General features: G+C 38.0%; 1 protein-coding gene across 1 annotated transcript; it reads left to right on the plus strand.

Annotated features, from left to right (window-relative positions):
* Window positions 1–12107: 12107 nt before the first annotated feature.
* il2rb (interleukin 2 receptor, beta) lies at window positions 12108–20996 on the plus strand. The gene is made up of 10 exons (XM_026209011.1): window positions 12108–12271; window positions 15485–15575; window positions 15986–16097; window positions 16192–16264; window positions 16353–16440; window positions 17173–17306; window positions 17465–17666; window positions 17750–17846; window positions 18351–18435; window positions 18720–20996. Exons 2-10 carry the CDS (start codon window positions 15497–15499, stop codon window positions 19428–19430), a joined length of 1581 nt encoding a protein of 526 aa, XP_026064796.1. The 5' UTR covers window positions 12108–12271; window positions 15485–15496; the 3' UTR covers window positions 19431–20996.
* The last annotated feature ends 2620 nt before the right edge of the window (window positions 20997–23616 follow it).

Genomic DNA, 23616 nt, shown 5'->3' on the forward strand with positions numbered 1-23616 from the left:
AAAGAAAACTCTCTGAATGAGAAGGTGTGTCCAAACTTTTGGCCTGTACTGTGTATATATATATACACACGCGCGCACACACACACACACTGCCCTCCACTAATATTGGCACCCTTGGTAAATAAAATTAAAGGTGGGTTTGGAAATAAATCTGCATTGTTCATCTTTTTGATCTTTCATATAACAATTTAACAAAATTCTAACCCATCATGGAAGTAAAACAGTGGATAGCAAGGGTTAAATTACATTATGAAATAAATATTTTGATCCAATGCATGTTAGCCACAATTATTGGCACCCCTAGAAATTCTGAGTGAAATATCTCTGAAGATTCCCATTCATATTTACATTTTCTTAGCACACCAGGGTGACTAGTAGCATGACGTTCTCCACCCATGATTTCCTGTTCCACAGTAAACACAAAGGCTAAATTCCCTTCATCGTCCATCATAAAGAGTAAAACCAAAGAATATAGTTCTGATGTGCAGAACACGATTTTTGAGCGTCACAAAATAGAAAGTGGCTGCAAGAAAATAGCTAAAGTATTTAAAATCCCAGTTTTCACCATCAGGGCAATTATTAAGAAGTTATAATCAATTAAAGATGACACAAATCAGCACAGAAGAAGATGTGCGTATAGATTTATTTTCACAGCCACCTTTGCCAATATTTACCAAGGGTGTGTGTACAAACCAGATTCCAAAAAAGTTGGGACACTGTACAAATTGTGAATAAAAACAGAATGCAATGATGAGGAAATTTCAATATTTTATTCAGAATACAACATAGATGACATATCAAATGTTTAAACTGAGAAAATTTATAATTTTAAGGGAAAAATCTCAACACATCTCAAAAAAGTTGGGACAAGGCCATGTTTACCACTGTGTGGCATCCCATTTTCTTTTTATAACAGTCTGCTCAGACAAGTTGCTCAGGTTTAGGAATAGGAATGTTGTCCAATTCTTGTCTAATACAGGCTTCTAGTTGCTCAACTGTCTTAGGTCTTCTTTGTCGCATCTTCCTCTTTATGATGCACCAAATGTCTTCTATGTGTGAAAGATCTGGACTGCAGGCTGGCCATTTCAGTACCCGGATCCTTCTTCTATGCAGCCATGATGTAATTAGCCACGTTTCCACTGTCGGGCCAAAAGCGGGCTTGCTAGTGGCATGCCAGGGCCAGTCACTTTCCACTGTCACTTCCAGTTCTTGATTGTGCCTCGTCAGGGCTTCCTCGGGGCCAACGGCCAGGGTTTTTTGGCCAGACAAAAACCTTGGGCCAAAATGGGCCAGCTGGGGCTAGAGGAGTGGTTCTGAACAAAGGCGGAGTTTCTCCGCATCTGGAGAGGGTCAGCACCGTGGATAATTTCATTAAGCTAATTCAGCAGCGAGTGTTTGAAATAACTTGTTCCAATGTGGATTATAATCACCAAACAAGGCAGAAATATTTATAAGTGATGTAAAAGACTATGCACGCTATAGGCATTAATGTCATAGTAAAAATGATAAAATATGACCGCTTATTATTTATCACAATCGTGTAGTTATTTAGTAACATATTTTATCTGTCATAAATCTTGTTTCGGGAGTTTAGCTACGCATAGTCTATGTCATAAAAATATATATATATATTTTTTTGTTCGGGAGTATACTAATATACTGTTGCAATCGTGTGCTGATTCTCATCATATTTCATCATACAAAACATTTATTTCTGCATTTTATTCAGCTACAGTGACAGCTGCCTTTGTCCATATAAGGGATTACCTGGAAATATATAGATATGTATTATGGGCTGAATCAAAAAGGTAAAAAACCCCCCCCGAAAAACACTGCTATAATTAACTTGTCATTTTCAGGAAGAGTTTAATCAGGTCATCATTATAGGACTCAAATGAAGATCTGTTCATAATGTAGGCCAAATGTATGCAGAAATACAACAAATTTACAAATGTGTGTCAGATGTGTTATGCGTTACAGGCACAAGATAGGAGTTGGTCAACGAAATGTGAAAATATCGCATAGAGAGAGCAGAATATCATCGAACTGTAGATGTGATATTTTGAAGTAGGCCAATGAACAGCCTCTTAGTCCACCCTAGTAACCGCACAGCAACAAAACAAAACAAAAAAAAACACAGTCAGAATACTATAGCAACAACACAATATCAGAAATGTAGTAGGATTTCTGAAAAAGGAGACTTAGAAATAGAAAATATCCATATACATACATCATATATATATATATATATATATATATATATATATATATATATATATATATATATATATACACACACGCATGCACACACGTACACACACACACACATAATTATAGGAATTTTATGGCCACATCTCGCTTGGCAGAACTTTCTTTACAAACAACTGCAAAAGCTGCTGAAGGAAATCGACTTCAAGGGTGTGTCCAAATGAGCCTGCAATATTGAAAACCGCAGCAAATAAACATTCGCACCTTCAGAAAAGTGTTATCACAACGCCCACACACTCTTGTCTTTACATATATATCCACACATGAGCATCTGTAGTCACATGTAGACCCTCCTATTCACACTCAGCTGCTAAATGTCTTTCTTCCTGTGCCGTTTATATCACGAGTCAAATGCAGTGAATGAAACCGACTTTGCATCAGCTGATAGAAAGGTAATGGCTGGGGATCAAATGTTAGAGAACAGTGTTGTTTGGTACTTGATAACTGAATGGAGCTCTCACCGTTAAGTTGCTCCTTAGAGTTCAATATCTCTGAAGGTTTGTTTGGATTGCATGTATCCAGATGAGCCTTCGAGCCTGGGTGCTGTTAAGATCCCCCCTGGAGACTGGTACGGCACAGACAGATACCAACACACATACATAAAGAAACCCTTATCTACTTCAAGGTTGAGTAGCTAGGCTCTTACTCTTATCAGGTACTATTCCCAAAACACAGACAATGTGTGCAGCTTCTCAAAGAGAGAGAAGAAGAGAAGCTCAGACCATAATCACTATATTCTTTAACGTACAGACATAGAAAATAATATCAATGCATTGAGTATGAGTTTGTACCGTCACAGAGAGGACTTGATGACCTTAATGATATTAATGTCTACTAATAGTATATGTGAGTGATCTAATATTTATGAGGCCAAACTTAAAAAAATATTTTTGTTCGTTTACTTTACATTTTTCTGGCTTATTAAGATTTTTTCTAGATCCTACATTAAATTTATATTTTGACTTCACTATTCGGGGAACAGACACAGTCTTAATAGACTGCACAGCGCAAGTACTTTTATCATTTAAGAAGGTGGAACAAAAGTCATCATAATAGTTATTTGAGAATTAGCTTACTAGTCACATGGAGCAAAGTGTCTTGGAGATGTTGTCAGAGAGCAGCTCCGCTCCAACTCTGCTGGGGTGCGGGCCATCAGCGCGAAAAAGCCTAGGATGCTCCCAGAAAAGATTCCAAGTATTAACAGATAGCAGTTTCTGTTCTTTACACCATGACAACAACCATACATTTAAAGCAAAAAGTCTACTGAACCTTTTGTGTCCTTGTCGATACGTGGGCAGTGGTCCTGACACGATGATTGTCGCCGCGGGCGTCGTGCTGCGAACCGTCTCGATCAGGCTCCTGAAGTCCCTCTTCATCGTCTCCGTCTGCCGCAGCATGGTGTCATTAACCCCGGCGTGATGCACGACCGATCTAGGGCTCTCGGCGGCCTTGAGGGTCGCGGGTATCTGCGCAGAAACATTGAGAACACCAGCACCAGGGAAGCAATGAGTGTGACCTTTACATTCAGCTAACGTTCCGGCGGATTAATGGGTGAATGAAAAACAGGCTTTAATTTGGATACATGAAACACCAGATAAATTTTCCTGTTCGCCGGAGGGAGTTTGAGGCGGACCGCCACTGGACTAATAATCTTGGTGACAGTAAATGGACCAATACATTTGGGAGCAAGCTTATTACTGACAGATCGGAGAGGAGTATTCTTTGATGAAAGCCAAACTTTTTGACCTGCGATGTTGACGGGCAGAGGGGACCACGACTTCGGATTCCAATTCTGGAAAAAGTGGTGGCTGGTACCCTAAACTACACTGAAAAAGTGATAGGCCCATAGCTGAAACTGATAACAAGTTATGTGCGTACTCAATCCATTAGAGCTGCTGGCTCCAAGAGGAGGGGTTCTGAGAAACCAAACATCGCAACACTCGTTCTAGATCTTGGTTGGCCCTCTCCGTCTGACCATTACTCTGAGGATGAAATCAAGAAGAAAAAACCACCATGTTTCCCTGTGAAGGAGGGAGACCCGAAACGAAATCTAGCGAAATGTGGGACCAGGGTCTTGAAAGAACTAACAACGGCTGAAAGAGTCCAGAGGGGGTCGATTGGCAGACTTCGAAACAGCACAGACAGAGCAAGCCAAAATAAAAGACTAATATGACGAGCCATGGCTGGCCACCAAAACCGCTGTTTAACGAGTAAAATGGTATGATTAACCCCAGGATGGCAAGCTACCTTGGAATAATGACTCCATCGGATAACTTCGGACCTTAAAGCCTCTGGCACAAACAACCGACCCGATGGTCATCCGGGCGGGGGCATTACCCCTTGCGTAGCTGTGCGAACCTTTGACTCGATGTTCCATGTAACTGCGGGTTCGGAAAAAGATGGGCGATCCGAAACATCAAAAATATGGGATAATGCATCCGGTTTGATGTTCTTAGAACCTGGACGATAAGAAATAGAAAAAACAAAATGACCGAAAAAAAGAGCCCACCGAGCCTGCTTAGAATTTAATCTTTTAGCGGACTTAATGTATTCAAGATTTTTGTGCTCGGTCCATGCAATAAAAGGAACCCCCGAACCTTCCAACCAATGATGCCACTCTTCCAAGGCGAGCTTGACTGCCAACAGCTCATAATTACGCTTGGCGGGGGACAAACGGTGAGGAAAATATGTGCAAGGATGCACCTTACTGTCCATGAGGGAACGCTGGGATAGAACCGCACCAACCCCCACCTCTGACGCATCAACCTCCCCCTTGAACTGCCGGTAAGGATCAGGGGCAATGAGGATGGGAGCTGAAATGAAACAGCTTTTCAGTTTGGAAAATTCAGCTTCCGCTGCACTAGATCACGTGAAGGCAGTCTTGATGGAGGTTAAGGAAGTCAAAGGGGTGGCTGAAATTGCGAATAAACTGCTGGTAGAAATTGGCAAAGCCCAGAAACCTCTGCAGGGCCTTACGAGACTTTGGGGTTGGCCAGTTTACCACAGCCTGAATGTTGTCAGTATCCATGCGCACCCCCTCGGCCAAGACGATGCATCCCAAAAAAGCGGCTGCAGTGGCTCAGTGGTTCATGTAGGTTGTCTACAAACCGGAAGGTTGGTGGATCGATCCGCGGCTCCACCTGACCAAGTGTCGAGGTGTCCTTGAGCAAGACACCCGATGAGCTGGATGGCGCCTTGAATGGCAGACACCGCAGTCTGTGTGTGAATAAGTGAGTGGATGGGTGAATGTGAGGCAAATTGTAAAGCGCTTTGGATGGCCATGTGGTCTGTTGAAAGTGCTATATAAATGCAGTCCATTTACCGCGGGAGCGTTACAAAGGCCAAAATGGAGAACAAGATATTCAAAGTGCCCCCTGGGGGTATTAAAAGCAGTCTTCCATTCATCCCCCTCTCTTATGCAAACCAAATGATAAGCATTACGGAGAACCAATTTCGTGAAAAATGATGCCCCCTGCAGACGCTCAAAAGCCGACGAGCTAAGGATAAGTATTTTTCACTGTGATGTCATTCAACCTTCGATAATCAATACAGGGATGAAAAGAGCCGTCTTTCTTTTTCACTGAAAAAAATCCTGCACCTGCTGGAGAGGAAGAGGGGCGGATGATCTTGGCTGCAAGAGAATCAGAAATATATTTCTCCATGACCTCCCTCTCCGGATTGGGAAGCGAATATAATTTGCCTTTAGGCGGAGACTTACCTGACAATAACTCTATAGCACAGTCATAGGGATGATGCAGAGTTAGAGAATCAGCCCGAGACTTACTGAACACTCTCTTCAGGTCGAGGTACTCACGTGGCACATTAGACAGGCCAGTGTGATCATCCTGAAACACAGAACAAGACACATGACAATATTCACTCCAGGACAAGACAAAATTTTTTCCCCAGTTTATGTGGGGATTATGGAGCACTAGCCAGGGATGCCCTAAAACTACAGGAGCAGCGGAAGTGTCAGTTAAGAGAAAGTCAATGTTCTCAGTGTGTTGTCCAGAGATGATGAGTTTGATGGAGACTGTAGAATGTGTGACGGAGGGTAACGGCTGACCATTTACTGCCACCGCAGAGATGGGCTGAGAAAGTTCCACCATGGGTATCTTAAGTCTTTTCTCGACATTAATGTCTAGAAAATTACCCTCCGCCCCCGAATCAACCAAAGCCTCACAGTCAAAAGTTAGAGAATGGAGTGTCAGCCTTACCGGTAGCGACGTGACAGAAAGAGAGGATTTATTAAGAGTTATTAAGAGCTCCACCCGTCAGTAACCTCTTACCTACTGGCGGGCACCGGCTTTTACTGGACATTGCAGAATGATGCGACCGGCGGCTCCACAGTAAAAGCACAAACCTCTTTCTCTGCGTCTCTGCTTCTCCTGCTGTGAAAGGCGAAACCTGCTTGGAAGGAGGCGCAGCACGGAAGTCTCTGTTCCCACATGGTGGTTCCCCAGCTTGCCACTCGTCCAGTGAGCAGATTTATAATGAACACTACCTTAGATTCCTCGATGGGAAACCATGATGGTTGAAAAGAAATATAGAGGGAGCATTTAACCAAAAATGAGCGACACAACTGGGGCTCCCCGGAATAAAAGGCTGGTGGTGGTAGACGAGGTTTAGGAGAACGGGTGCTTTGGTGCACGTATTGCTTTGGATTGGACGCAGGTGGTTCCTGAGAAGAAACGGTCTCTAACTTGAACCGATGAAACTGAGTGGTAAGTTCCGAAACCTGAGCCACCAGGGCTTGGACAGCACGTCCCATGGCCATCATCTGATCCTCCTGGCGTTCCATGTGAGAGTTACTACTTGTTAAAAATTCTCTTAATTTTGCAGAGTTCGCTGGATCCATTCTGGTTGGTTCGTTCTCTCACAATGATCGAGTCACAAGATCCAAGTGCGAGGTAAAAATTGTTTATTTGTAGCTCTGACAGTCAGCAATGAGAATGTAGGAAGATGATGGCATAACCCCAGATGAATCACGTCCAGATCACTCAAGCAGCAGTAACTTTAAACCCAGTGCAGGAATCCTAGGCGGGCGAGGAATAAGGTCCAGATCGCTCAAGCTGCAGATCGCTCAAGCTGGTGCTCATTAACGCAGCTGCTGCTAGTTAACAGACATTCACAATCAGACAGAGATGCAAAATGAGCGCACTGACCCATGAACCATGACAATATATATATATATATATATATATATATATATATATATATATATATATATATATAATATACATACATGTTGTGCTCATAAGTTTACAAACCATTTGCAGAATAGTACTGTCTTGAATAAACTATTTCACATAATGGATGTTTATATATACTCCACAAGACAAAATAATAACTGAGTTTATAAAAAATTACCCCTTTCAAAAGTTTACATACCCTTAAATCTTAATACTGTGTCATTTTCTGGATGATCCAGGACTGTTTTTATGTTTTGTGCTAGTTGTTCATGAGTCCCTTGTTTGTCCTGAACAGTGCAACATCCTGCTGTTCTTCAGAAAAACCCTCCAGCTCCTGCACATTCTTCAGGTTTTCTGCATCTTCTACATATCTGAACCCTTTCCAGCAGTTACTGTATGATTTTGAGATCCATCTTTTCACTCTGTGGACAACTGAGGGTTCGGTTCCCAGGGAGTGCATTAACTGTTGATACGTACCTTCAAAGCAATGTTGTTCACTTTGGACGAAATAATCTGCCAAATGTATCATTAAATCTTTTTAAATAGATTGTATGGCAGTCGAAGCACTTTTGGATAAAAACAAATTATATATGTCAAATATTGACTAGATTAAAGACATTTGGCGAGGTATTGTGGGGAAAGTTTCTGCGACTGATGTCTTTTTTTTTTATTGTATGATGTGGTATGAATGTAACGTAAAACTGACAGCCTCACTTGCGTGGTTTGATCTTAAAAACCACTGAAACCAGTTTTTCTCCCCTCTCCAGTTGTGATGGCTTGATCTTTCATGTAGAGCTTCCTGAAAATCTGGTGGCAAATCGGAGCCATTAAAAAGAAAATTAAAACAACAGTTTTTTTCAAGTATTTTTGATTACCCACTCAGCACAAAAACATGCGATATAGTGCACTCCAATACAAAACATTCTGTGGTAGTACCATGGCAAAGAGTTGGTATCAGGTGGTAAAAATATCACACCACGATAATTTTTGGTGCTAAAAATGAAAAGATAACATGTTTGTTGATAAGAGATTTGTGAAACGTTCATGTTCACTTTCCTCATCCCACCTCTCCATTTTTATCTATTTATCTTTCAGTAAACCACTGCAAGTCATATCGGATCAGATAAAAAAAAAAAAAAATGTTGCTATCACCACAGATGTTTATACCTCTGTTCCTGTGGTTTTTCACACTCAGAATCCAGGACTGATTCACGTGTTTGCGGCACACGACGAGTGCACAAATACTAAAGTGAACATTTTTGGTTCTTTGCATGGAAAGTGACTGTTATAACGTTTCACAATGATGACAGCTTATAATGGGGCCAGTTTTACAGATTCTTGTCAAGAATTCAGTGCATTTTAGTGAACTGTGGTGGTTATGTATATGTTACGTAAGATCCATGCTCCATTGCATCATATTTTCCTCTATTTACTCTTCTTGCAAACTCCAGTGAAGATGTAACCAACAGCACACCAGCCTTTTAAATCAAAGTTATGCATTGCTTTTTCTTTCTTTTTTGCTTTTTTTCAATAAAATACTCAACATTGTTTTGTTTTTCACCTAAATAATTGATTTTTATTCCTTCCGCCATTCTTTCTTTCTTTCTTTCTTTCCTCATAAGAACAAGTCTTTAAAATAAACAAGAAACAGTACTAATTAGAATTCAATTAAATCTCATTGTCATTCCTAAAAATAAAAACTCGAAAAACATCAGTTTTATTTGTTTTATTTTGTGCATTTTATTTGATTTTTACAGGAATATTGTTCATTCCTTCATTGATTTCAGAATATAATTTGTGAAGGATTTGTACGGTTATTAACAACTCAAAAAACCTATATTTGAGTATTTATGCAGTTGCATTCTGTGATTTCTGTACATGTTTTGCATGTGTGTGTGTGTGTGTGTGATTTAGATGCAAAATGAGTTTAATGGACAGGATGTGGTAATGGACAGGATGTCACGGATGACGTTGTTTTCGGTTGTATTGTGAGTATTGAATATGCACTATTTCTTTTATTTTCTTTCTTGACTCTTGATTTCATTCTTGAATGCTGTGTAGTTTAACATTTACATTTATTGATTTAGCAGATGCTTTTTTCCAAAGTGGCATACAAACTGAAGACACAAGCAGTTTGTCATAAGAGCTAGCAATATTTGTCGTTAGCTATATTAGTACACAAGCTAGAGCAGAAGTGAAATGCGGAATAGAAAGAGAAAAGCTGTAATAATGAGCTAAATTATTGCGTTAGCAAAAGCTGAAAATAATTTCTGATGACATATAAGCTTTGATTCAGATGATGGTGATACTATACAGTAGAATTGTTGAGTAGATTTAAAATGAACAGTAATTTCTACAGCATTTATAATATCTTAATGTCATTTCATAATGCAGTAACATATGTAAACGCTTTATAAATCTACTAAAAACTATCTATACCCATTCTATTAGTGTAAATGCTGTAAAGATATTTAGCCAGTGTTAATATGCAGCCTTATTGCTAAGTGATGCATGGATGTGGTAATATAATGATACTTTTCCACTGTAAGAAGCTGTAAAAAGCACGATTTGGTTTATTTTGGGTATTGCTGGTCAAGTTATAAAATGCATGGTTGTATTTAGGTTGTAGTTTCTACCCACACATATGCACACACACACACACCCGCACACAAGTCTTAACACCTACTTAAGACCCCTCAAACACCCACTCTTTGTGGTTTTGCAGTTCGAGGCTGTATTCTTGTTTTGCTCAAGTGTCAATCCCTCCCCCTTCCCTTCACAGAGACAACTGACCTTTACCAGATAAGCGTGTTGTGTGTCTCATCGGCTCACCTCATGCTTTAAATTCCTGTTCTGATACATCACATGCTTACTTTTCTTAGTAAGTTTTGAGTACCTTTTTAAACTCTGCGTTCTCACCTAAAACATCTTGCATCACAGTACAAGAGTGTTAACCTTCAGATTCCAGACTGTTAACAAAAAGGTTTGAGCTATGGGCTCGCGAGGGAGGCTGAATTGTTGGGCAATCATTAGTGTACATTTTGCTTTTTGGTGACATTTCGCATAGTCAAAAATGAATTATTACTCACACTCAGGTCATCTAAGATGTAGATGAGTTTATTTTTCTTCTTTGTTTTGGATAAATTTTGAGCAGATTTGGAGAAATTTAGCATTTCATCACTTGGCTACCAAGGGATGCTCTGCAGTGAATGGGTGCCGTCAGAATGAGAGTCCGAACAGCTGATAAAAACATCACAATAATCCACATGTCTCCAATGAAGGGGGAAATTATTTGTTTCTAACAAATGAATACATCATTAAGATGTTTTAACTTTAAAAATGTTGCTTCCGGCTGAAACACAAATATTGCTTTCTATTGAAAAAGTCTTGTCATCTGAATCAGGAGAGAAATACGCACAGATCGAGCACTGTTTGAAGACAGTCCAAAACATTTCTATACAAATATATTGGTGGATTGCATAAGAACTCACACTTTTTTTTTTTTCTTTTTTGCAGAAACCCAAACATCTCTTTGCAAATTATCAAAATGAGTGTGCTGGTTTACACTTTAGCTCTGTGGCACTATCAAAGCATTGTTTTGTTAGTTTGAGCATCGCAACCATCATAGCATAACAATACTGACTCCTTTGCCTGTTATGAGTTTAGGACGGAATCTATTTGATTGTGTCCAGTGTCCAAAATGAAAAATCAAGTCTAGTTTTTTTGTAATTATGTATGGTGATTCTAGTGATGCAGAAATTACACACTTTAACTGTGGTGTGTATAAATGCCTGATAAAAACATACAAACATTACTGGTTTGTGGTATGCAAATACTGGACAAATTTTGGTGTTGACAAGTTTTGCTGAAGTGTTGCAGAGTTTCACATAATATATTTTATGCATATATATATATATATATATATATATATATATATATATATATATATATATATATATATATATATATATATATATTTTATGCTAAATCAGATGTATACTTATATAAGATGATAAAAGTACAGATTTATGCAAGATGCATTTTTTTTCTATATTTTGGAAATTCTTACACTTCAGCAGAGCCCAGTTGTCACTGCATGTGGATTCTTGCATGCATGCACTTATGCATGTGTTTGTTTGTATGCATGTTTGTGTGTATAGTCTGTGGGTATAAAAGTTTGTGTGAAACAGGATGTGGTCCTCATCAAACTTTTGTGCTCTGAGCACCGCTCAGGCGCTGTGTGTCGAGCCCAACATGGGGCCCAGGGGGCTAATATTTATATTCTCACCAGAAGCCATGAAATTCAGTCTTTCCAGGCCTTTTTAAAAACTTTTAGCAATCTATACTTTCTCTAAAATCAAACTTCAGACTGTCACAAAACTATACATACTTTAAGTACTTAAGACATAACAATAAATGAGACATAAGTAATAAGAATAAAGATGAACACCCTTCCGAGAATTTTTGAGACAGTCTTTTTTCTCTTCAGGCCCTCTGACCTTTTGATTTAGCGTTTCATGGTTTGTAGACTTGTCTGAGTAACTCTGTGGTTACTCAGTCATACAAAGAGTGGAGAGGAAGAATATGCATTTGTCAAAAGAGAGAGAGAGAGCAAGAAAGAGAGAGATCGGATGAGTAACAGAAAGGAAGGAGTAGAGTGATAGAGAAAGAGATCCTCCTGACAGATGGAGGTAAAAGGGGAGGAGCAGTGAGCGAGAGCGTTGAAGGGAGGAGGTTGAAGGGGCTGGGGGTCAGGTACACAGACAGACCTCAGCATCCATGGTGCCTGCTCAGACAGCTGAAGTCGAAGGGTAAGTCTTATACTACCACTATTAAATAACTGCTTGGTTGAGCAATGATGTATTGTATCTGATAGGATCTGATCTAATCTGACATAAAAAATTACGTAATGTCATGTACACTGACCCTAAAATATATTTGAACCCTTAAGCCTCAGTTAAAAATGCATGACATTGCATTATTTTTCAAAACAAGCAGCATTCATTTCATGTAAAACATTTCACAAAAAGGAATTTGTTTATAAATCATTAGAAATACTGTTGGATTGTTACATTTTGTAGTTCTAATTCATTCTGGAACACGAGGAAAATCCACTACATCTGCTAAAAAAATCACCCTGCTGCATAAAAGTAAATCGCAAAATGACTATAGAATTGTAGTTCTGAAAAAAGGTTTTTAGCCAGATTTTTATGTTGATTAATACAACAAACTACATTTTTAAGAGTGACTTCGGGGTCCAGATCATTTCTGTCAACAATAAATTAGTGGTAAATAATCACAATGCATTGATTTATTTAAAAAATAACGGTGTACTTGCAATATACAAGTTGGTTTGTATTAATCTTTAGGTGCTCTTTAGAATAACCCAAAAGCTAGGAAATGCTGAAGCATTTAGTGAAACCAAGAGTGTGAACCATATGTTTGCAGCGATCACTCAGATAAGGAGTTGAGGTTTAAACCTCTGTGTCAAATAAACTGTATCGGAATTACTTGTCAGCCACTTTTAAATGTGTTCAGGTGAAACCGCACCGTCAGTGTTTGCTGTAGACTGTCCTGTCATTGTTTGATATCTCTCATCGCTTTGGCCGTTGGTATACACAAAACGCCTCTTTACAAGAAGTCACCTTACGGTTATAGCTTAGGGTTTCTGTTGTTGTCTGTGGGTGTCATTTTGTAGTGTTAGTGGAAATTGCCTGTGTAAACTTTGACCACCCACTCACAAAGAGGGGCGCGCTGCTGACAATGGCCCACTCAGCAAAAGAGACAAAGGTAGCCTGCATCATATACGTAGATCTAAAACTCATCTAAAGTTCATGTCAAAAATTTTGCAATGGAATTCAATATGCATGCTCTGCAGTTTACCGTATTTTTTGGGCAACATCCTGTCAGGTAGAAAACCACAGCAATGCCATTCAAAAGTGAAAGTCTGGATTTTAAAAATTAAAGCTCTTTTGGCTGACTGGCTATTTGCATAATTATTAAATATAGGGAAATATAGCACCAACATTTCAACCTTGTTCTAGATATTCTTCAACGCATCTTCTTTCGAAAGTAAGAAAGTAACTTGTATAGGTTTGCAACAATATGAGGGTATGGAAGCCTTTTTATGCCAGGGAATAAAAATGTAAGAAAATAAAATTAATTGCAACATTTTATCTCACATTTCGTACTTTGTTTCTCTGAATTCTGTGAAAAAAGTTAGAATAGTAAGACATAAACTTGCGATTCGGTGCAAGGCAGAGATATAATCTCACAATTCTGAGAAAATAATTTTGAATTCTACGATAAAAAGTCACAATTATAAAAAAAAATATATACAATAATTAGAGATGTAAACTCAGAATTCTGAGAAAAAATTAGAATTTCGAGATATAAACTCAGAATAGTGAGACGTAAATTCAGAATTGCGAGGAAAATATTCCAACTTCAGAGTTGCGCGAAACTTGAAAACAGACGTCCATATGAGGGTGAGTAAACAATGACCGAAGTTACTTTAAACTAACATTAAAAGTATTTTAATGTGGTTTTTTTCAGTGTTCATCATCTGGTCGACTACGTCTTGTATTCATTTTTCTGAAAATTCCTGTCATATACACACAAACTGACAGTTACCACTGATAAGCGACTACTAAATATTGTAGAAACTTAACTTTCTGTAAAGTTGCTTTGCAATGATGTATCGTAAAAAGCGCTATACAAATAAACTTGAATTGAATATATTTTTTTCAATGCCAGGGAAGTCAATGGCTATCATCAACTGTTTGGTTACCAATGTTCTACAAAATATTTTCGTTTGTGTTCAACAGAATAAACAAACACATGGTTTAGAACAACTTGATGGTGGGAAAATTAATTTAGTTTTTTTGTGTGAACTATCCCTTTAAACGTCGGAGCAAGGCCTGTTCAGGTATAACATTGACAATAACGATAATATTGACAGCCAATCAGAGCTTCAGATGACTTAAATGAAGCGCGCACGATACAGTAAACAGAACATTATTGTCCACATCATAGTTATTGTTCTTGGGTTTTACAGGCTTTAATGTGGACTTAAAATCATGCAGCTTTGTGAGGAAAGTTGTGCTATATAATTAAATAATTGGCCGCACGATTTTGCCTTGCATATAACAAAACGGATATAATTTTATCCTTTGATTAGCTCAACTGGTAGAGCATTGTGCTATTAAGCTCAAGGTTGGCAGTTCGATTCCCCGGGAACACATGACAGTTAAAAATGTATAGCCTGAATGCACTGTAAGTTGCTTTGGATAAAAGTGTCTTCTAAATGCCTTAATTTACATTGATTTGTTTAATCATCCCATTTCAGTGTGACCAACTTAAATCTTGCTTCCCAGGAGCAATATGGTCTAATTTTGTGCATTTCTATATGTCACTTTCAGCCACAGGTAAAGACCAGCTACATTTGCGGTCTCGTTCTTAGTCATAGTCTCCATAGCGACAGTTCGAGTTATTAGCAGAACACCATCGATCACATCATCTGACTACCTCACAAAATATGATAGAAACCATAGAAATAGATATTTAGGCGATAGATTAATGTAACCACAGTGGTGCTGCATTGAGACCAAGTGTTAACCCCATACACTCTTATAAATAAAGGTTCCAAAATAGGTGTTTTGTTTTGTTTTTCGCAGTGATGCCATAGAAGAACCAATTTGATATTTAATACGATTTTATATTCTAAAGAACCCTTTTTCACTATGAAGAACATTTTGTGCAATGGAAAAGTTCTTTGGATGTCAAAGGTTGCTAGATGCAGAAGAGAAGCCAAATTTAGAGTTAAAATTCTTACAGTAGCATGTGCTGCACATATAGATGGAATATTAATATATTGTGTTGATATATTTTAGAGTGTTCAGTTATTCAAAAAGTAAAATTATCATCATTTCCTCACCTCATGTCATTCCAGACCTTTTCTGTAATGCAGATTTTTTTAAATGTCAACTTTTTTTAAAGAAGTGTGTTTTACATGTGTGTTTAAGATCCAAGGAGTGATGAAGGATTACAGACACACCCCTCTCTTCATCTTCATCTTCATCGTATTTTATGGAACTGGCCAGTCCACGCAAAGAGGTACCTGGCAAACACAGAACGTTCCCCTAACATTAGCATACGGTTCCCGTTTAGATATTATATTTTTACAGCCATAAAATAATGTTTCCAGAATGTTGCAGGGAGTATTTTTTTTAGATAACTTTAAAATAATTTATACGGAATGTTCCCTAATAATTATTCTTAGCGGGACGTTCTGCAAACCCTAGAAAAAAGATAATTATTTTTCTAAACAAAGATAAAGAAAAGTTTGTTTTTGGAACGTTCTGGAAACCAAAGACTAACATTTCCAGAACGTTCTGAGAACCAAGTAATGTTAGTTTGGTGTATTTACCTTCATCTGTTTTGTAGGGAGCTTTGTTTTTAGCGTTATGAATATTGAAATTCAAAGCACGTGTTTTCTTATCTCTTCTTGGTTCAACCATAAACAGCAGGTCTGACCTGTGTGAATGACTACGTGACGAACATTTCGTGCGTGTGGTGGAACTCTACAGATTTCTCCGGCCAGCAATGTGAGCTTGTGGGGAAAAGTGATACAAAAAGGTTTGAGGTTTCAGTTTCAAGTCTCAGAATAGACCATTTTAACATTTCTCAACAAACCCTCTCAAATCTGAATTGAATTGAAATGTGTTTGTAGATCATGTGAGCTGGTGCCACTGAGCAGTCAAAGACATCATAAGAGAAGTTGTTCTTTGAATTTTCACCATCGTGTGAGTAGAAATAGATGAGATTTAAGTTGAATTATTATCAACACTGATTGACATGTATTCTTTTCCAACATTCCCCTCTCTTTAACAGAACTTTTTTTTCAAGAACAAAATCTGGTTGAATGTAACCTGTAATGGATCAGCCATTTTTGAACTGCATTATCATCCTGCCAGACACAGTAAGTGGATGAATTTCTGCTACCGGTGGGTTGTAGATATATTTAAAATGCCAGGTAAATGTAAAAATGAAACACACACACACGTACAGTGTAGCAGTCAAATAAAATGAATCAAAGATCATATGCAAAGCTGTGTTGGAAAAGCGTGTGAATTTCAGTAATTGGATTGATAATGGTCTTTTTAATCCTTGACACAATTAGACAAGCACTTTAATACCTTTTACACAAAGCATTTAGGAGACAAACTTAGTGAAATCTATGATTAATGGAAACAGGACTTGCTTCTCAGCGACTGCGACTTGCTTTTGCGAGCGTCTGTGTGGCACGCTCTCAGACAAACGTTAACTTTACGCCACTGAAATGTAAATGATATCTTGTGTAGAATTAAACGTGTGTATTGCACATATCCAGTGTTTTATATATATATATATATATATATATATATACATTTTCTGAGTTATGTGTGTGTGTGTTTGTGTGTTTAAGCCACTATTAGAGGTTTCAGTCACTGTAAACCCCCCATTATCCGTATGCTGCTTGCTATGTATGAATTTAAGGATGCTACTTGTATAGTTTACATTTAAGCATTTGTAACTTACATCACAGTCAAAGTGTACATCAGTCCCTGCATTGCCTATGAATGAAACCCATGTCTTTTCTGTTGCTAGCACCATGCTCATTGTAAAGGTTCCTCATGTTGGTTTGTATTTTATTTTTGTTTTTATATGACAGTTAAGACACAACCACCAGATAAGCCCACTGTAAGCGGGGACAACATAACTTGGAGTACAGGCAATAACTTTCCAAAATCCCTAAACTCTTATGAATCTCAGCTGCAGTTTAAAGCCGCAAATACAAGATGGGAGGTAAGTGAGCACTTTTTATTTACTAACTAACTATTTAATGACATACAATTACATGCATTTAAATCTTTAGTAACCTGCTCAAATATAGGCATCGTTTTAAATGTATTTTTTGTGTTTATGTGTATGATTGCCTATTTTTGCATGCTTCTGCGCTATAGACGGCAGCATATGTGAATGTCTCTCACGAAAGATACGTGCAGCTGGACGTTAATAAACTGACTGTAGGAGAAGAGTACCAGGCCAGGGTACGTGTGAAGCCTGAAGAGCCCCTAAATCAGGGTTATCTTCGGGGGGAATGGAGCGACTGGAGTCCTGCTGCGTCCTGGAGGTCTGAGATTGGGCTGCCAGTGAAATCTTCAGGTGGGGCTTCTTGACCGGCCCTCTTATATTTGGCTGTGAGTTAAGATGATATTATATTTCATGCCCGCATTTTTTTTTTTCAGTCACTGATGATTCTGTTGTTCTGATCATTGGATTCCACATATTGATTGTTATTGCTGTTTTTTGTTTGGCCGTCTATAAGTCAAAGAAAAGCAGCCGGTGAGTATTAGATGTACATGTGATATGTCTTGATGTCTTGATGGCCCTTCTTTTATTTCGTAGCATATCCTTGTTGTGTTTTTCTAGCTCCTCCTCCTGATATATATAATTTTTTTGTATAATTATTTATTTTTTTCAACAAATGACTGAAATCACACAAGTCTGACTTTTAAACAAGTTTTTTAACAGTATTGCAAAAGCCCTTACAGAGAACACGAGCAAAACATAATGCACACATTTTAGTTTGACCTCCTGAGGTGGATGAACAACATTTTCTAAAGCTCAAAGCCTTGTTATTGACCCTTCGTTGGAGAAGAACAAATATTTGACCTCATTTTTTTTCAAGACTTACAAGCCCTAGTTTTTACTCTATTTGTGGAAAGTGCTGTGTGGGCATGTGTGTGTAGGTGTGTGTGTGCGTTTCTACCTACAGTATTTCCGTGTCATTATGTTGGTGTCTGTACCTGATATTTGTGTTTGTTTGTGCATCACATTTCTTTGCAGATCATTTAAACCGAACAATCTACACGTACCAGACCCCTCCAAATACTTCCAGCCTCTTCACACGGTTCATGGTGGAAACTTCCGGGTGAGTTGCATGTGCGCTATGCTAGTTTCCAAAGTGCTTGTTCGAACTAAATTTGATGCCAGTACTCAATTTTTTTTTTATGTTAATGATAATAACAACACTCTCAGATTCACACGTTGCTCTTCCTATGCAAAACCCTACCCATAAAACACTCTCAAACACACCCATGTTAACAGATGTGGCTGAAACCTGCAATTCTTGCAAATGCCTACTCGTGTCTTCTTTCAGCAAGCCACAGAGCACACACACACTGACCGCGTGCGTTTCCTCTTACTCGTCCACAGAAATGGCTGGGCTGTCAGAATTCTGTCGGGCCGTTTCTTACCCCTCAGTCATGTGACGATATCTCACCTGTGGAGGTCTCAGACTTTTGGGACGTGTCCTTGACGGATCCAAATGCTCGGATGTCTGCTGCCGCGCTCATTCGCTCCAATCAGATGGACTCTGGACTGGACAACAGCGGCACTAGTCGTCGATCATCATCTGGTATCTCTAACATGGGCTACTTCTACAGCAAATCCAACACAGGCTCTCTTCACCTCGAAACCTGCCCCGTCTACTTCACCTACCACCCCGAGGAAGGCACAAGCTCCACTCTCTCGTCCCCTGGGTCTTCATACGAATGTCTGCAATCCCCAAGTTACCAGACGGAACAGCCCATGAGCCCAGACTCAGGGTTCGACATGCCTGAAGAGGACGAGCAAGAAGATGAAGACATCAGCGGCGCGGAGAGATGTGCGGCTGAAGGACATGCGCTGGTTTCCTTCATTATATCGCTGTCACGGGGTTCCCATGATGCAGTTCGCCCAGCAGAGCGTTTCACTCCAGCGGCCGTCGTCACACCGTGGTCTGAACCTGTGAGAGCATCTAGTTGCGTTTCCAGCTCTGAGTCTGCAGAGGGCGCTGGGATCAGACCCTCCTCCATGATTGAGCCCAGCGGCAGTGGATATCTGACCCTGAAGGAGATGCAGAAATACAGCAACAAATCCATCTGAACCGAGGCCTAGTCCATCTCTGTCTGTGTGTATAAGTGAGACCAGGGTAGAATAAAACTTATTTTTGAACTTGAAACTTATTCTGTACAGACAGATAGAGTACAGTTCTAATGTTTGGGGTCAGTAAATGTTTTTGAGAAGCCTCTAGCATTCACATGTATGTACATAAAATGTAATTTATTCCTATTAGTCTTCAGTGTCACATGATCCTTCAGAAGCATTTTTATTATTATCACTGTTGAAAACTGTTTATATTTTAGTGGGACACCGTCTTAATCTTCCAGGATTTTGTACTGAAAATACGTTTATTTGAAATAGAAATCCTTTGTAACATAAATGTCTTTACTGTCACTGTTGATCAGTTGAATGCGTCCTTGCTGAATAAAAGTATTAAAATGTGCTGACCCCAAACTTTTCAATTGTAGTGTACCTTTTGAAGATGATTAATATTCATGAAAAACTGTTTGATTCCTTTGTGCAGCAACATGATAAGCTAGATTTAAAGACATCTTGAATGTCAGTACCACTGTAATAAGGACGATATAAAGTAAGTTCCAGCTCAGATAACATGTTTTTGTGTGGAAAGGGTCAAGTTGAACTGAGTGTCAGATGCTGATATGAACCCAGAACATTCCTGTTAAGTGATTGTTACGCTTTTGTTTGACGCATATGTGTTTAACACATCTTGCTTTATTGATTTAATGTTGTTTTATTTAGCGAATGTTAACTTTAACTGCTGGGGAACCTTTCATGTTGCTTCCATTTCATATTTTCATTGGTGAAATATAATTGGGCAAAAATGATTTAGCCTGTTCAAGTCTCCAATCTGAACACTTTCTGTATTCCAAATCGAGCGCAAAGCATTTGCTTGATTTTTCAGCTGCTATATTAATGACTATTTCAAGTTCATCTGACTGCTATGAACATGGTATAAAAGCTGCTTCTTTTTGTCAAATGTGAATTATTTGTTTAGAACAGTAGTTGTTTTGACTGCACGGCAAATCCATCAATACCCAAGCCTCGAGGTTGTTCGGGGGGAAAATCCTAGAGATATTACAATATATATATATATATGTATACTCATATCTATACGTTTTCTAACAGAACGTTTTAAAGCAACTGTATGCAGTTTAGTGTATTTCTTGGGAATTTCTTACCCGCTCACCAAACCTACATGCTTCCAGAACAAACATTTCAGGAGAACATGGAAATGAAACAAAAGCCTTTTGCTTTATAAGAAGCCAGTGTACCATCAGAAAATGATTTTAAAACCGATATTTCAAGGTCTAAAAACAAACATACATACAGTTGCTGTGAGGACTTTAGTTGCATAATTTGAACATTTCTGGATCATAACTTTTAGAAAGCTCTAGCATTAAACTAATCTGTGTTCACTTTTTTCTATGCTAGTAAAATAGGCATTTTTATTTGATCAAAGAATGCAATTCATTTTGTACTTGTTGCAATTACATAATACTTGTTTTATGTTTGTTACTTTTTTGTATTAATTAATTTTCCTATGTATTCTTGAATTTTGTGGAATGGAATAAATTCCCCAAAATATGATGATGTGAATTTCATGTTGTTTACACAAAAAATCTTGTGTGTGTGTGTGTGTGTGTGTGTGAACGAGAGTTATTGCAGGTAGCATGTGGTCTGACATTTATAAGTGCCAGCCCGTTTCCGTTCACCGCTGTGGAGCGCGGCTTGTGTAGCTCATCTCCCCTGCGTGGCCTGAAAAATATACTCAGTGAACCATACCAAAGTCGTTTTTCTAGAGAAGGAGGAGAGGGAGCATCAACATGATGTTTGACTTTATATGTGCCTGAATTTGACCTTATTTTTAAGGAAACCTGCTCTAACTGTTGATATTTCCCACCAGAAGGCAGCAGAGAGCTCATGACTGAGGGATGAATTAAACCGAGACATATCTGGGAGGTAACAGACGTCTTGTAAGAATTTGAAAGGATAACAATGGAATCATACTATATAGCAGTTTTCCCGCCTTTTATACTTACACTGCTGTTCAAAAGTTTGTGGATTTTTAAAAAGAAAGAACTCTCAGCCATGATGCGTTAAATTAATCAAAAGTGACAGTTAACATTTATAATGTTAGAATAAAAGATTAAAAGATATATTAAGATAATAAGAAATATATCTTAAGCAGCAAATCAGCATATTAGAATGATTTCTGAGGATCATTTGACACTGAAGACTGGAGTTATGAGTAATGATGCTGAAAAGTCAACTTTGACAACACAAAAATAAATTATAAATAAATAAAGTAGCCAACCGTCATTTGTAATTATACTTTATTCAGTGGAAAATAGCAGCATGGACACTGTGCCTATAATCTCTTTTTGTGTTCCACAGAAGAAAGAAATACATTTTTGAAAGACATTGGAATGGGTGAGTTCTTTATTTATATATTTATTTAATCAGGGGCAATACACATTAACCTCCTGAGACCCTATAGATTGCCTGTTGTGCATTTTAGAATTGTTCTTGCAATTTGGGATATGTAGGACCTAATAAGTATAATACCTAAAATTTGTTTTTGTACAGAAAGTAGTTTTCGCAGAAAAATATGTCCTCATGTGAGGACAGTGGGTCTATCATAATGTGAAATGATGCAAAGCAGTTTCGTTCACTTTGCAAGCACAGATGCAAATTGCATGTCATGCATCGCACACAGGATTTTCCAGTGCAGCCTTGTGCTCTGCATTCATGCATTTCATTCATAAGTTATGTTATGTCCTCCGTATAGGACATCGGGACTTAATGTCTTTAAAAAAAAAGGAAAAGACATGAATGGAAATGCATAGGCAAAAAATTTTTTTTTAAATCACGAATACATTTTTAATGTACAATATTTTTTTTTTTTTTTTTTTTTAACCAAACTTTGTATAAAGATCATTCTCAACTATGGTATAACATAATGATTCAATATACTATTTTTCTTTCTGCAAAATGTGTGTTAAATTACAATTAATGGGTTTTCTCATTATATACAATGTATCTATAAACTAAATCTAATTTGCATATTAATGTGTTTTTGGGGCAACATGTAATGAAAAAAGAAGTGTAATAATGGGAGTAATAATTGTCAAGATTTTCATAATAATATATAATATTTCATAGAATTTTGAAATATAATTTCTTTCTCTATTCATTTGTTATGTCTCCAAAAATGCGTCATAAGCATGCGTTTAGTCCCGGTGTCCTCATCTGAGGACATGTATGAAATCAATGTCCTGTTTAGTAACAGAAAGTCATATTTTGATTTGAAACCCCATAACATATTTCTGAGATGTTGATTTATGACACAGAATTTAAAAATTAGACAGATTTAAATGATAACTACAATATATTATAGAAATATTATCATATTTCTATAAGAGTGTCACTAAATTAATTTCAGACATTTTGATGACCAAGGAGAGGGAGTGGTCATGTGAAACATCCAATCATTTGGTATCTCTGAAAAGCCCTGAATGTGCTCTGTACAGGACATCCAGATCTAAAACTGTGGCATGAACAGACTCAGAGAAATTCACAAAAATATAATGTCCTCATATGAGGCCACAGGGTCTCAAAAATAATAGATCAAATCAATGTAAATTGAGACAGGGTGGCTAATTTTCGTTTGCAGTTCCAGGGGTTGAAACAAAAAGAAGAAAAATCACACCACGATGACTTTTCATACTTTTTAATTCTATTGGAAGTCCGTTGGATGAGGGTGAACTATAAATATTTAAACATTCCAGAAAGTTCTTACTAAACCCAGTGATTAAAGCTTCATAATAATGTTTTTCCTGACATTAACGGAGAATAATTATCCGTGCAAAGCTGCAGAGGAAAACGTTGGACAACAATGTTGAGAGGAAAATGAGGTGGAGTTGAGCAGAGGACAAACTCTTCTTTTTGCCAATCAAAGGTCAGTGACAAACCTTAATTTTCTTTCCATGTGAATAGAATGAGATGATTACTATTGCATAAGGAACAGGAATTCAACCAGTGACCCAGACATACTAATGCAAACCAGATGAGTGTGTGAATTCAAAGACATGTGTGTGATGCATTTAATATTTCCAGAACCTCAAAAGACCTTGTTTTATTACACTGAAGTTTTTTAATGATCCATATGTGTTGGAAACATGTGTATGTTTCCACAAATGTGCATGGT

Source organism: Carassius auratus, chromosome 3, assembly GCF_003368295.1.
Source record: "Carassius auratus strain Wakin chromosome 3, ASM336829v1, whole genome shotgun sequence".
Lineage (NCBI taxonomy): Eukaryota > Metazoa > Chordata > Actinopteri > Cypriniformes > Cyprinidae > Carassius > Carassius auratus.

Excerpts from the sequence above, each read along its gene's own strand:
- il2rb (XM_026209011.1), top strand. The coding sequence starts at position 15,497 with ATGAAGGATTACAGACACACCCCTCTCTTCATCTTCATCTTCATCGTA. Across the intron at positions 17,307-17,464 it reads CCGCAAATACAAGATGGGAG|ACGGCAGCATATGTGAATGT; the intron begins GTAAGTGAGCAC and ends TCTGCGCTATAG. Across the intron at positions 18,436-18,719 it reads TTCATGGTGGAAACTTCCGG|AAATGGCTGGGCTGTCAGAA; the intron begins GTGAGTTGCATG and ends ACTCGTCCACAG.